Source organism: Nannospalax galili, unplaced genomic scaffold, assembly GCF_000622305.1.
Source record: "Nannospalax galili isolate Female #2095 unplaced genomic scaffold, S.galili_v1.0 scaffold1327, whole genome shotgun sequence".
In the NCBI taxonomy this organism is placed as follows: Eukaryota; Metazoa; Chordata; class Mammalia; order Rodentia; family Spalacidae; genus Nannospalax; species Nannospalax galili.
In genome coordinates this window covers 177,803-193,331 of record NW_008355982.1, presented here as the reverse complement: position 1 = coordinate 193,331, position 15,529 = coordinate 177,803, and the positions used below count along the sequence as shown (strand labels likewise).

The window sequence follows — 15,529 nt, the reverse complement described above, 5'->3', positions numbered from 1 at the left end:
CTTGATCTGGTATGTATAATTTGTCAGTAGGTTGTAGGAGTAATATGGTTCCCTCTGGTTTTCAAAACTAGCTAGGCATTATTTATCTCTCACATTGTCTCACCCCTCCATCATGGTTTTCCCACTTAAGATGCTTTATTTTTAGAGCAGAAAATCGAGACGGCATTACAGAGTTCTCACACAACCCTCCTTCTCCCCCAGCCTGTTTCCTTTATTAATGTTGTTATGGTATATGGTATATCACAAATGATGAGCCAGTACTGAGAGGCTGTTGACTAAAGTTCCTATTTATAGTGGGATTTCCTCTGTGTTGTAAAGTTCAATGGCTTGGTTTTTTCCTGAATGCTGTACAGAATAAAACCGTTTTGAACTCACTTCTTTCACTGAGCAATACATATGTTTAGAGTTTCCTCTATGTCTTTTGTGACTTGATAGACAAAAGTTTTTTCACCTCATATATTGCATCATATAAATATATCACAGTATAAGCATTCATCTTTTGAAAGTCCCTTGCCATGCTTTGATGCTGAGGCAAGGTCTTGCCATGTAGCTCACCCTGGACTCAGACTTTCAAACTACCTGTGTCAGCTACCTAAGTGCTGGAATCATAGGACTATTACACCAGTAACAGCTGCTTCCAGATTTTAGTGATTGTTAGGAAAGATGTTATAAAGATTTGTGTGCATGTTATGCGGACAAACATGGCCAGTTCATTTGGGTAAATACCTGAGCAGGATTGCTAAATCATACACTTAGTTATATAAGAAATTGTTATCTTCCTGAGGGACTGAACCATTTTTGTTCCTTTCAGCAATGAATGAGAATTATTTTTCTGGGTTGTGTGGTGATTTGAATGAAGTGTCCTTCCATAGGTTCAAGTATTTGAACATTTGGTCAGTTGGCAGCACCATTTTGGGAAGGTCATAGAATCCCAAGGAGGTGTGGCCTTGCTGGCTAAAGCACATAACTGGGGGCAGGCTTTGAGAGTTCAGAACCTTGTCCCATTTCCATTTCTCTCTCTGCTTCTCCTGTGCCTGCCAAAGATGAAAGTGATCAGCTTTCTGCTCCCACCACCTCCTGCCATGCCTCTCCTGCCATGATGGATTCATATCCCTCAGAAACTCTAAGCCAGATAAACTCTTCCTTCTATAAGTTGCCTTGGTCATAGTGTTTTATCACAGCAACAAAAACGTAACTAATACAGGTTGTTTGTTTGTCTGAGGCACAGTCTCCTATAGGCCAGGCTGGCCTTGAATTCTGTAGCCAAGGGTTACCTTGAACTCTTGATCCTCCTGCCAACACCTCTTGAATGCTGGGATTCCAGGCATATACCACACAGCCAGCTCAGAATGAGAATGTCTGTTTTTCCATACCCTCATCAGCATGGGGCACTGCAGGGCTTTGGATTTTAGCCATTCTAGCACATGTATAGTGGTATTTCTTTTTTACTTTTTAATTCCCTGATGTACTAAAGATACAAACATGTCCCTATTTTGGTTTGAATGTGAAATGCTTCCCTGAATCACGTGCTTGAGCAATTGGTCCCTAGCTAGTGGTATGTTTTGGAAGATTATAGAACTTTTAGAAGATGGAGCCTCATTGGAAGAAGTGGGTCACTGAGGATGGGCCTTGAGGTTTGTTAGCCTGGCCCCATTTCCTATTTGTTCTTGACTTCCTGACTACAGGTTCAGCATGACCAGATGCCTTATGCTCCAGCCACCATACCTTCCCTACCATAATGGACTGTATTTTCTTCACACTGTATCCTCTTGAACTATAAGCCCAAAGCAACCCTTCCTCCCATACACTGTGTTTGTGGGGTATTTTTTGGTCAGCACAACAAGAAAAGTAATTGATCCAGTCCCTAAGTGAAGAGTAGATTTTCTTAGGCACCTATCTGCAGAGGAGTAGTCTGAATAATATGCTGGCCTTTGGTATGTGAAAGTGACGATGCTTCCTGCTGCCAGAGCTGTGGGCTCGTCTTTGTCTTTTTAGGTGTGGTGACATAATTTGATGTTGTGTTTCCTCACCATCTTTTACCATATCTTTGAAATGCCCAAAGCTAAATATGTTGGAGTAAGAAGAGAAACTAAAATCTATAATTTTAAGCATCTTCTATGTGGCAAGTCCTAAATTAGGCCCATCAAAGCCCTGAGAAGTATTAATATTCACATTTTACAAGTGAGGAAACTGAGGCTCAGAAATAGTCTATAATGTACTTTATCTCACTGTTTGTCCTTTGAGTCTCTGTATGTCTGATTCCTAAATCTTGTCCATGTTTCTATTGTCTCTCTGCTGGACTGTGGGTCCTTAATTTAGGACCCTAGGTTTATGAACACTGAGCTGGCAGGGGTATATCATACATGTAGATTTGGGCAGGAAGAAAGAAAATCAATGCTTCTACTACTTGCTGCAGATACAGGCCCAATTTGTCCCAAGTACATGCAATTAATCAATGCAATTACACTGAATATTCCTTATGTAACATTACAGACTATAACCGCTGTGAAAACTACAGTAAGGAAAAGGTGTGCTGGATGGGAAGAGAACACGTGACTCTTCAGCACCATATTAGTGGGAGTGGTGTCAGTATGGTTCTAGTTTGAGTAGTTTGAACCTTCTTTTATTTCTCAAATTCAAAACCCTTAAAGATGGTTTGAAGAAACATGAGCAAATTTCTGGCTCTAACTTAGGTCTCACAAAGCTAACTTGTCTGAGATGGAAGGGGTGACTGGCCCCTCTATGCCTGAGCCTTGCAGCTAGGAGCTGTGCTTTGGCAAGGACATGACTAATTTCTTTCTTGAGAAAGAGAAATGAATTGACTTATTCTGCCTGGATAGTTTGTTAGTGTAGCTGTTTGTGTGCGTTTGAGTATTCAAATGCAGATGTTCCCAAATGCTTCCTCACTGAGAAACATCTGCTGCTGTTCAGCACAAAAATCTCAGAGAGATTAATATACAAAGGCAGCCTGAACCTTAGTGGCAAGCGCAGCATCTGTGTGGGGTGGGCCTATGATCCCCCCTAATAGCCCAAATCCCTGTTTCAGATCTACACTTAGTCTACAGGAGCCAGAACAAAGACAAGTGATTAATTTCAAATACACTTAGCTGATAAATACAATCACATGTTATTTGCCCAGGGGCTGTTGAACACTGGACTTTATTTCCTGTGGCAACTGATGGGAATGTAGATGTTTGGTCACAATGACTGATGTTTTCAGTGGCTGCTACTGGTATCTGCCTGGTAACAGCTCAGCCCAAGCAGCCTGCAGCCATCGGCACCCACACACACCTTAGCTGTGCATTAAGGCACACTGCACAGTTGATGAAGGTGCTCGCAGGCACTGCCCCATCACATCCCAGTTCTGTGATGTGTGTGCGGAACTGTTCTTAGCACCATTTTGTGAGTGTAGAAGGCAGGGCCAAGAAGTCCATGACTTTCTGGGGCTGCATAGCCAGTGCTAAATCCTGTTCTACTTCTGCCCTGGGCTGAGCTTCCTCCCTGATTTCAGAAGCTATGATGATGCATGCTTCATAAATTACATTGTCTTTCCCAGAGATGCCAGCCAGCAGGGCACTGCTTAAGAAGCCCTGCCCGCAGCAGTGATGCCTGCTAACGGGAGGATGCCAGGAAAGAGCTGATGTGCCTGTCCCTCCTCCACACCCCTGTTGGGAGATGTCTCGGTACTCTTCTTATGTTTAGAGAGTTTCAGTGAGGCAGCTCTTGTGTCTCCCTGGTATTTAGAGAAATGAAGAACCAGAAGCAGAGGATCCCAGAGCCCTCATTTGGAGTTGCCATAAACCAGAAGTTTCTGAACACAGTGCCGCCAAGGGTGCTGTGCATGCCCTGAGCCTTATAAATCCATCCTCTGCAGTATCCAAGGGCTCATCGCCTCCAACCAGATGTACTCTGTGGAGCTAGCTAGTGAATTATTTATTGTTTACACATTGACAGGGGCTCAAGCTGGATTTGAAAGCACTCAGCTCCTGGCTTGCTGCTGGTGCCTAGAAGTGTCTGTCTGGAAACCAAGGCTCAGGGATGTTCAGTGGCTATAGGTCCTGAGCTCTGAGCCTAGTGTGTCTGATCCTGAGCTGCCCAGGCTTGTAAGTGAAGGGCCTAGGTGTCTAAAGATGAGGGTAGCAAAGGGTGAAAGTCTGTGGACTGTGGACTGTGACCTACCTAGCCAGGTATGAATGGAGAAGAAGCCCAAAGAATAAGGGGGGGAAGGGCCACCGGAGGGGAAAGAAGCTGAGGCCAGGGCCTACAGCAAGTCAGGTAAAGATTACTAGGGTGGAGGGTATGAGCAGTGAAAACTGTGGTGCAGTGGCTGATATGACGTCCTAACCTTGTCCCCCAGCAGCTCAGAGAGTGGGGACCTAGGCTAACACAGTCCTAGTGGCATGAGGCTTGGGGATTCCATTACTGCCTCAGCCAGGGTCTAACTGCCCTAGCATACGACAGCCCCAGAATTGTTTCTGCTCTCACCACTCAGACAAAAACAAAAAAGCAAATTTCTATTTCTTCTCTGATTTCTAAATCTTTTTGTTGAAACATCTGTGCAATGATAAAAGCAACTCGCAACAGTATTGGGGCACTTTGCAAATGTCCATTCACAAGCACCATAAAAATGGTCTCAGTCATTTTCATCAAGAAGTGCTATTTCATAAGCAAAGAAAATAGGGCAGCCAATCTCTTGTATCTATGAAATATTAATACAGGTGTTCTGAAGAGCACAGACATGGAACCCATCTCATAAAGAAAGGCCCCTGTTCTGGCAGGGACAGCATCACCTCCTTGTTAGCTCCAGTTGGAGGGCCCGGGAAGCTTCCCTGCCCACCGTGACCAAGCACACCCTTTGTTCTGCTAGGGTCACATGTTCATGCCACAGAGAGGCAGCAGCGTGAAGAAACTGGGGCCACATGCCCAGTGACTCAGCACAGTGAAGGAGGGGAGGCAAGCTTTCAAGTTTCAGAATAAAAGGGACAGAAAAGGCCCAGCATAACATCCCTTTGTTCTCTGCACAAAGAACTTAGAAATTGAAGAGTTGTACCTAAATCCTGTGCATTTTGGTAAGAGTCAAAAAACATGGGGCATCCTCTTTGTTGATTTTGTCGTTGCTTTGATTTTTTGGTTTTGTTTGGTTTTTGGTACCTGTGTGGTACTGTTTTGACACAAAATTATTTTCATTAAGACCTCTAATTTTTCATCATTTTTTCAGTGCTGGGGAGTAAACCTAGGGCTTTACACATGCTAGGCAAGTGCTGTGCCACTGAGCTACAGCCCCAGTCCCATTAAGACCTTTAAAACAGAAGAGCTGAGCTGGGTGTGGTGGCACATGCCTTTAATCTGAGCACTCAGGAGGCAGAGGCAGGCATATTTCTGTGAGTTCAAGGCCAGCCTGGTCTACATAGCAAGCTCCAAGCCACCTGAGGCTACAAGGAGACCCTGTCTCAAAAAGACAAACAAAACAAAACAAAACAAAACAAAACAAAACAAAACAAAACAAAACAAAACAACAAAAGACCCAGAAGAGCTGGCTCAGCAGTTAAGAGTATTGGCTGCTCTCGCAGAGGACCCAGGTTCAGTTCCCAGCACCCATATGGTGACTAACAACCATCTGTAACTCCAGTTCTAGGGGATCCAGCACCCCCTTCTGGCTTCCTTGGGTACCACATGCACATGGTGCACTTACATGCAAGCAAAACAGTTATACACATAAAAAATAATTAAAAACCTTTTAAGACAAAGAGGATTTGGATTCTTTTTTTTTTTTTCCTCAAGATGTAGATGAATAGTGAGCAGTGTGCCGGGTCTAGGAAGGCAGCCTCTCCTACTACTGGAGAGGCTGATGCTCACAGTGGTCCTGGAGGATGAAAGGCTGAGGAGCTGTGTGAGCAAGAGGTGTGCCCCATTCTGAGGTGTTAGCTAGTTCTCCTCTTGTTCTGGTCCAGATCTAAGCCCTGCACAGTCACCAGCACTGTGGCATCACTGAAAGGATTATAAGTCATGGTGGGAAGTATGCCCTCTGTGCTGCTGTGGTCTCTCTGGGAGAACAGAGACATACCCAGCAGTGCAGCACCAAGTCTGGACTCTCCTCCAGTGCCCTGTGTTCAATCTCACATAGTAATGAATTATACCATAGCGGTTAATAGGTATTACAGAGCTGTAATATCATGGTGAATATTAGAATTGTCAATAAGTCTTTAAGATGAAAGTTACATGAAACATCACCTGTTTCTGTGAGATTAGGTATGGAAGCTGCTGATTAAATTGCCATTGTCTTGTTAGGAACTCACTGTTGGAGGTGCTTTTTATCAGTTCTGTGTGGGTCTGTGCCCAGCTGATAGAAACATCGTTAGGAATTGGATTGATGGTTGCAGGCGAACTCTGTGAAGTTTTATCTGCTGAAGCAAACCAGAGCAGTTTCTGATGAACTTTCATTTCCCTGCCTTATCCTTCCTTTCCAGGCAGCTTCGTCAGCCCTGAGCAGTCTGGGCCATGTATACACAGCCATTGGAGACTATCCCAACGCCCTGGCCAGTCACAAGCAGTGCGTTCTTCTTGCCAAACAGTCCAAAGATGAACTCTCTGAAGCCCGAGAACTTGGCAACATGGGAGCTGTGTACATCGCCATGGGTGACTTTGAGAATGCTGTGCAGTGCCATGAGCGGCATCTAAGCATAGCCAAGGACCTGGGGAGCAAGCGGGAGGAGGCCCGTGCCTACAGCAACCTGGGCAGTGCCTACCACTACCGGAGGAACTTTGACAAGGCCATGTCCTACCACAACTATGTGCTTGAGCTGGCACAAGAGCTGATGGAGAAGGCCATCGAGATGCGGGCCTATGCCGGCCTTGGCCATGCTGCCCGGTGCATGCAGGACTTGGAGAGAGCCAAGCAGTACCATGAGCGGCAGCTGGGCATAGCTGAGGACCTCAAGGATCGGGCTGCGGAGGGGCGTGCATCCTCTAACCTGGGTAAGGACTGGGCTGTGGAGGGGCACATCCTCCAGCCTGGGTGAGGACTGGGCTTCTGAAGGGTAGACATCCTCCAACGTGGGTGAGGACTGGGATGTGGAGGGGCACATCCTCCAGCCTGGGTGAAGACTGGGATATGGAAGGGCACATCCTCCAACCTGGGTGAGGACCAGGCTACTGAGGGGTAGACATCTTCCAACCTGGATAAGGACTGGGCTGCTCTCCCAACACGGGGCCAATGGCTAGGGTAGAAGTAGCTAGAGTAGTCACTGTCTTTTGCAGGAGTTTGTGTGTTTTGTTCAAAGAAGCTCTACGTGTAACTTTCCTCAGTCAAATCTCCTGAGCTTGCTTACTATAAATCACATGGTCCCTTCTGTCATCCTAGTGTTCTGAGGGTTAGAACCCTGAAGTGCTGGGAAAACAAAGCACCCAGCCTTTCTGCTCTTCTAGAGAGAAGAGCAACCTCACTTATCTGATAGAGAGACGGGGATGGAGATGACAGAAAGTTGTGTGTGGTTTAAGTACATGAGAGAATCTGGGAGAACTTTTGCTCATAGGGATTGCTGTACTGCTGAATTAACCTTGTAGTGCATTTTCCCCTAAAATTATGTGTATTCAAAAATAATATTGATAGCTTTAATATAAATGAAAAATATTTTTGCAAAAGACCTATTTGAAGAAAGTATATGTGCAGTCAGTTTTGATAGGATTTTACAATTAGGAAATTTTAATGTGAGTTTATGTAGAGTGGTAAAAGGCCATGAGTAATTGGAAAGTAGGTACTTTTTTTTTTTTTTCTCTTGGTCTTTTTTTGAGACAGGATCTCCCTGTAGCTCCATCTAGCCTGGAACTCACTATGTAGACCAGGCTGGCCTTGAACTCACAGAGATCCGCCTGCCTCTGCCTCCCAAGTGCTGGGATTAAAGGTGTGCTCCACCATGGGCAGAAGTAGGTACTTTTAAAAAAGTACTGTGTCTTTGTAGCCTAACAGATAAGGCTACACAGTGATGGAGGACACAGATGTGTTTGGAGCTATGAGTTGAATTCATTGCTATGCTCAAAGTGCCCAGAGTCCCCTGGCTCATTCTGTGCCCATAAAGATTGAGGGTGGGGAGGGACAAGAAGGTGACCTCACTGCTGTCTCTCCGAGTTTGTCTGTGTGCCTTCAGATCCCACTGGAAACAGAATGTAGCACTCCATGCCTTTTCTTAAGTTAACTGCCAAGCAGATGTCCCATCTCGTGTCTCATCCCTCCCCTCCACCTCTGCTGATTTTAACCGTATGCTCATGAATAGCTGTAAAGACCTGCAGCTTCTTAGAGATGGCATTGGGACCAGAATGGGAGTCTAGGTTTGTAGGCCTGCCTAACCATTTGACATTAGAGCATGATGTTGCCTTTTAATGAGTTCACACTCGAGAACCATGCAGTTGAATTACAAAAAAAATTCCCCAAATCTCATAATGTTTTAAATAAATTTAAGATTTTGTGTTGGGCAACATTCATAGCTGTCCTGGGTGGCATGTGGCCTGTGGGCCCTAGGTTAGACACACCTGGGAGAATCTGACAAGAGCCATAGTACTAAGTTCCTGGCTTTACATAAATTCTATAGATTATAAGTATTGATTGACTCCTTACCAGTGTGTGCATAAGTGATTAAAGGGATATAGGTGGTCCCTCCTCCCCCTGCCTTCAGAGAGCTTTTAATATAGTTCAGAAAGTGGCCCATAAACAGGGCAATAGGGTTTTACTTGCTTTTTTTTTTTTTTTTTTTTTTTTTTTTTTTTTTTTTTAAAAAAATTTTTTTTTTTGTCTTTTTGAGACAGGGTCTCCTTGTAGCCCCAGCTGTCTTGGAACTCACTATGTAGACCAGGCTGGCCTTGAACTCACAAAGATCCACCTGCCTCTGCCTCCCAAGTGCTAAGACTAAAGGCATGCGCTACCACGCCCTGCCCTCTTGCTTTTTTAGCCCTACCTCTTTGCACTGTTTTTTAGTAGTTGCTTTAAAGATTACTTCATGCATTCCTAACTTTTGATAGCCCCTAAAAGACCATGTGAGTGATGTGTTGCCATGAAATCCCTATGAGGGAGAGCCTGAGGGTTGGGGTAGTCTAGGAAGCTTCCAGACACAGGCAGACCTCACACATGTGAGATTTGCCAGGGAGTAGAATGGCCTTGATGGTGAGGGGCATGTGATGGGATAGATGTGGTGGGTTGGCAGGTCTGGGAGAAAAACCCTGAGCCTCCAGCAGAGACTAGAAGGTGGTAGATCCGCATGGAACCTGGGCAAGGGTGCACTCCGGGGCAGAAGCCTGGAAGTTGGGGGATACGGGAGTGAGGAGAGGGTGATGAGTCAGCCCAGGGCATGGAGGAGATGAGAAGCCTTGGCTCCTTGGTGGAGAAAGCTGTGTGTATTAGGCCATGCAGACTGTCCTTTTCATCTGTATCAGCTTTGGTAAGTTGTTTTTCAAACACTGCCTATCTGAGTTATTGAATTTGGGACCTAAAGTTGTTGGCATGTCCTTACTGCTCCTTCAGTGCTCGAAGGCTGTGTGGGCTGTGTGGGGATGTGCTTTCCTTACTACTGAGATCAGGCCTTTGAACTGAAACCCTTTCCCATGTTACATTTTTTTCTAGATTATTCTGGCTAGAAATGTATCAACTATCTTGATTTGTTTTTTAAAAAGAACCAAGCTTTGTTTTCGTTAGTGCTTTTTATTGTTTACCTGTTTCCTGTTTCATTGGTTTCTGCTTGTACTTTTTATCATTTTCTTCCCTCAACCTAGAGTCCCTGTTCTAGCTGAGATCAAACCCCATGCCTTTTCCTGGTAGAGTCACATAAAGACATGACATTCCTCACATAGCCTTGCCCATACCCCCACAGTCCTGCATTCCTCCCCCACAGCCTCCCCGATACTCCACAATTTCTGTACTGTGCTTTCACTTTTGTTGAACTTAAATAATTTTATAAAATCATTTTAACCTGTGTTTAACCCTGTGACGTATTGGCTAATTTTGGAGACTGCATGGTTGGAGACACTTGCGTAGTATAGGTAAGGTCCTTGGTTCAATACATAAAAAAAAAAAAAAAAAAAAAAAAAAAAAAGAAAGCAAACATTGGGCTGGAGAGATGGCTCATTGAGTGCTTGCTGGGCAGGCATGTGGCCCTGAGTTTGGAGCCCCAGCACCCATATAAAATGCCTAGTGTGGCTATGTAAACCTGTAACCATGGGGAAGAGGTTGAACAAGGACTGGAGGATCCTGAGGGCTCGCTGGCCTTCTAGTCCTACTTCTTTGCTGAGCTTGGGGGCTGGTCTTGCAGACCACTGGATTTGCAGTTGATGGAAGAAATAAAGATGGTCTCTGACTCACCAAATGGATGGCTGAAAATGACAGAAGATTTAATGAATGTGTGTGTGTGTGTGTGTGTGTGTGTGTGTAAGCCTGTGTGCATGTATATGGGTACACATGTGTACACCCGTGTGTGGAGGCCAGAGGTTGACATGGGTGTCTTCCTCCATTGTACTCTGTCTCTATGTTGAGGCAGGGTCATCCACTGAGCCCAGAGCTCACTGATGGAGCTACTCTAGCTAGCCTGGGCATCCTGTCTCCACCCCTTGAGCACTGGCATTACAGGTAGGCCACCATGCCTGCCCAGTATTTACATGGGCACTAGGGGTCCAAAGTCATGGCTACATGCTTGTGCTTTACCCACGGAGCATCTCTCTGGCCCTGATTTAGTGAATGTTGACAAACATTGACAGAATCTTTAAACCTAGGAAGAGAGAAGATTAAAAACAGGAAGAGAACTGTGGTCCAAAACTTATAAATACAAGATGGAACATACAGGCCAAGAAAAATATTTGAAAAATTATGGGTAAAACTTGCTTAAATTTGATGAAAAATATGTAGGTAGATAGGGGCTCAAAAACAAAAACCTAAGGTCAGGCATGGTGTCTCATGCCTTTAATCCCACTACTCAGGAGGCAGAGGCAGGCAGATCTCATGAGATCAAGGCCAGCCTGGTTTATGTAGTGAGTTCCAGGCCAGCTAGGGCTACAGGGGAAAACACAAAAGCAGAGGAAGGAAAATAGAAAGAAAGCCTGATATCAGCATATTATTCTCAAACTGCTGAAACCTGAGTTACAGGAAATCTTAAAAGCAGTCAAGAAAAAAAGGGAAGATGCATGTATACTTTATCAGAAGCAAAGGAGATCAGAAGACATTGGAAAGATACATTTTAAGTGCTGAAAGAAAGATTTTTTTTTTTTTTTTTTGGAAAAACTATCAACCTAGTATGCTATATCCAGTCAAACTGCCCTTCAAGGATGCAGGCGGGCCAGGTGCAGAGGCATACACCTGTAATCCCAGCACTCAGGAGGCTGAGGCAGGAGGATGGATGCAAGTGGTTCTAAGCTACACAGGGCTACAGAGCAAGATCCTGTCTAAAAAAAAAAAAAAAAAAAAGTCAAACAAACAAACGGGAATGAAAGTGAAAACTAAGATACTTTGGTGAACCAGAAATGCCAGTGAAATTCTTGGGCAGAGGAAACCAGGTGGAGGCCCAGTATTGAGGGGAGAACATGAACACACGGATAAACACAGATACTGTTTTCCTCTAAAGTCATAAAAGCAGCTGCATAAAACAAAAACACAGCACTGCATTTAAAATAATGCAGGTGTAGCGATACCTGTGGCGGCACAATATGAACTGCAGTAGATGCACTTGAGTGCACCAGAGACCTGGGTTTCACAGGAAGCAAGCTACTATCAGCTCCAAGTGAGGAAGTCATCAGAGCAACTTCTAAAAGGCAAATGTCAAAAATAAAATACAAGAAGCTAAACTCACCCATAGGAAGCAGAAAAGGAAAAACAAAGGAGCAAATGTAAACGAGGGGAACAGAAACAACAGTAATGTGGTAAATCTAAGTCCAACAACCTGTGATTACCTCCAATATATTAAATAGACAAAATTCTCCAATTAAAAGGCCATGGAAAAAGCAATGCTCAACTCTTTATTGTCTGTACTTAACAAACAAGCATAAATGATAACTAAATAAATATGAACCACAAAACAGCATAAGAAGGCAAGGTGGGCATATAACTGTCAGAGAAAGTAGACAAAAACGTATTACCATAGACAAAAGGAGGCATAGCCAGTCTGTGAGGAAACAGCCTGATGGTGAGTGTTGGGCTGTGGGAGGCTTCCCATAGAAAGCATCACAGAATTAAAGAAGAAACAGACACATCTACAAAAACAAGCAGATTATTTTAAAAATAGCACTGTTCTTTTTAAAAATATTTTATTTTTATTTTATGTGTACAAGCGTATTGCCTGCATGTAAGTGTCATGCAATGCCTACAGAGGTTAGAGAGGGCGTCAGATCCCCTGGAACTGGAGCTACAGACAGTTGTTAGCCACCATGTTGGTGCTGGGAATTGAACCCGGGACCTCTGCAAGAGCAGCCAGTGCTCTTAACCACTGAGTTGTCTTCAGCCACAACAACCCCTTTCTCAACAGTTGATAAACATAGATTAAGAAAATCAAAAGATAAAGGTGATCTGAGCAAAACTGTCAACTGCTTAACACAGGTGACATTCTCTGGATACCACACCTGCAAAAAACCTGTAGCCACTAACCACAGGAAACACAGACTAAAATTTGATGATAATACAGCAAATAGGAACTCCCTCAATTTTTTATTTTTAAATTTTGCATGTGTCTGCACACTGCCGTGTGTGTGCTGGTGTGCTTGTCTGCGTATGCCCATGTGGAGGCCAGAGGAAGACACAGGGTCCTACCTTATCACTCTGCCTTGTCGCTCTGAGACAGGGTCTCAGTGAACCTGGAACCTACCTTCCCTTCTGACCGGCAGCAGCTATACTCATAATGATGGTTCATTATGGTGAAGGGTGCAGATTAAGCCCAGCCAGGTGAGAGGTGCATCGGGCAGAGCCCAGTGTGAGACTTTGTTTTCTTCTGGTGGGTCTGTGGATGGCTCCAACTCTCCTGAGCAGGAGGCAATAGCACAGTGTCCAGCCTCAGTGGCTCATCAGTCTCAGCATCCAGTTACTACTGGATCTTGCTCAGGTGGAGGCAGCTGACCACCTGCATGGAGGGGGGCGCTCAGTTGCCAGCCTTTCTGGAGGTTGAGCTGATACCTTGTGTCCCAAAGTCCCCAAGATAAGTCACTCAGGCCCTATGGCCACCTGACACCTCTCTAGCCTGCAGGTGGACAAGATCACTCCCACGGGTGAGCATTGAGCCCATTGTTAACCACACAACTGGACTTTAAGATACATACTGTATTTTTTAGCTTTATAGTTTTCATTTGGCTCTTTTCATTAACATTTCTGTTTTTAGCACTAAGATTTTGTGTGCTTATTCATGGTTTGTACTTCCCCTTTACATAGACAAGTTTAGATATAATAGCCACTTTTATAACCTTATCTGCTGCTGGGCATGGTGGCATATGCCTTTAATCCCAGCACTCGGGAGGCAGAGGCAGGCAGATAAACTCTGTGAGTTCAAGACCAGCCTGGTTTACATAGCAAGTTTCAGGCCGGCTGGGGCTACAGGAAGACCCTGTCTCAAAAAGACAGAAAAACAATACAAAACAAAACAAAAGTCTGCTAAACCCATGAATCATCTTGGGGTTAGACCCTATTGATTGCCTTTTGTATATGTGCAACAGCTTGACAGATATTCTCATACTGTGGTGATTTAAAGCAAAATTCACTGGATTTTAGTGTGGTCAGAGTTGTTTGTTGATCACCTTTCATTTGGAGTTAGAGTTACACTTTCTCTTTCCGTGTGAGCCCAGACGTGTGAGGATGTCTGAATCGTGAGAGGTATTTTATAGAGAAACTGAGCTCCAATATATTTCTCTTAATAATACCGATTTGTTGTTTTACAAGGGGAATTAACTTGGCTGAATTCAACACCCCATATCAGTCTTTCCTGGGGTGGGTGGCAGGTGAAATCTTTCTTTGGGACTTGTGGTTTTAAATTGACTGTTAAGGCGTCAACTCTCCACACATACCTTAGGTGGTAGAGATTGCAATAGAGTTCATACTCAGGAGTCCGGGCTTCTTGATGTGGTTTGTGGCCCTCTCTGGGATTTTCTCTCCTTGGATTTTTTTTTTTTTTGAGACAGGGTCTCACTATATAACCCTGAGTGACCTGGAACTTGCTATGTCATAGACCAGGCTAGCCTAGAGCTCACAGAGATCCACTTGCCTCTGCCTCCCCAATGCTGGGATTAAAGGTGTGCACTACCATGCCTGGCCTCCTCTGGATTTTCAAGTGTCTTTCTACCTGAATTTTAGCGTCACCATGAAGTATTACTTGAGGCCTTCCCTTTGGTTAAGAAAAAGAAAAAAAAAAAATGTAACCAGGTATGAGGTTCTAAGCTTGATTCTCTAGCACCAAAAAAAAATTTTAAGTGCATTAAAAATGTCTAGTGATCCAGACACAATGGCAGATGCTCGTAATTTCTCCCTAGGGAAGCTGAGGCAAGGTAGTGAGTTCCAGAACAGCCTGGACTGCACAGAAAGACCCTATCTCAAAAATCCAAAGTCACAATAAAAAGTCCTCTGGAATTTGAATAATAGAACGCTTGCCCTGGGTCATTTCCTTCTTCCTTTGGAATCCTTTCAACCTTTCTACTTCTTCATGTTCACTAAAAGTTACTATGAGATTCCACATTAAGGTGATGCTTGAATAAAGATAGCCTGATGCTTAACAGCCATTTTAGCCAAGAGAAGATTAGAACTGCTGAGAACCTGTTCCTTCAGAATTCTCTCAGAACCATGCTCTTAAACAAGTCTCTCTCTCTTTGTTATTGAAACAGTATATTCAGTATGAAATGAAATAAACACAGCTCTTTATCTTATCAGAGGATTTTGTCCCTTTCAAACCCTACTGACCTAGAACAGTATACATACAACCATATAGGTTTAATCACACATATTGTTTGCAACACAAATAGGATAATCTGTTGCTTCCAACAAATAACCACTGTTTGTAACGGTTGATATATAAAACATCTGCACACACATTCGTACATTATTCTGGGTCAAGGGCAAGGAAGGGTCAGGAGGGACTAAGGCTGTGGACCCAGGTCTCAAGAGGAGCCCCAGGCCTAGTGGACTTGTTTACATTATAAACAAGCTAAGGTAAGATTAACTTTTTAGTTGCAAGGTTAAATAAAAATCATTTGTCCAGAGTGTGTCCATATTGTAAAAGTGATTACCACAGCTCACCAGCACATTCCCCCAGGATATGATTATAGGCTTGGGCTTAGAGGAGAAGCTGCTTCCTGTTCCTGGAAGTCTCCCTTCTTCTTCTTCTTTTTTTTTTTTTTTTTTTGTCTTTTTGAAGCAGGGTTTCCCTGTAGCCCCAGCTAGCCTGGAACTCAACTATGTAGACCATGCTGGCCTTGAACTCACAGAGATCTGCCTGTCTCTGCCTCCCAAGTGCTGGGACTATAGGTGTGTGCCATTATGCCTGGCTCCTCCCTTCATTTTTTTTTTTTTGGAAGAAAGTGTGGCTTT

At 44.1% G+C, this 15,529-nt stretch overlaps 1 protein-coding gene across 2 annotated transcripts in view; it reads left to right on the top strand.

The window, feature by feature from the left end:
* The window catches only part of Ttc28 (tetratricopeptide repeat domain 28), a 617,298-nt gene that overhangs the window by 457,140 nt on the left and 144,629 nt on the right, over positions 1–15,529 (top strand). For both annotated transcript variants that reach the window (XM_029556666.1, XM_029556667.1), the window contains one exon: positions 6,468–6,975. In XM_029556666.1, the coding sequence (XP_029412526.1) occupies positions 6,468–6,975 (508 nt within the window). The remainder of the gene's footprint in view (positions 1–6,467; positions 6,976–15,529) is intronic.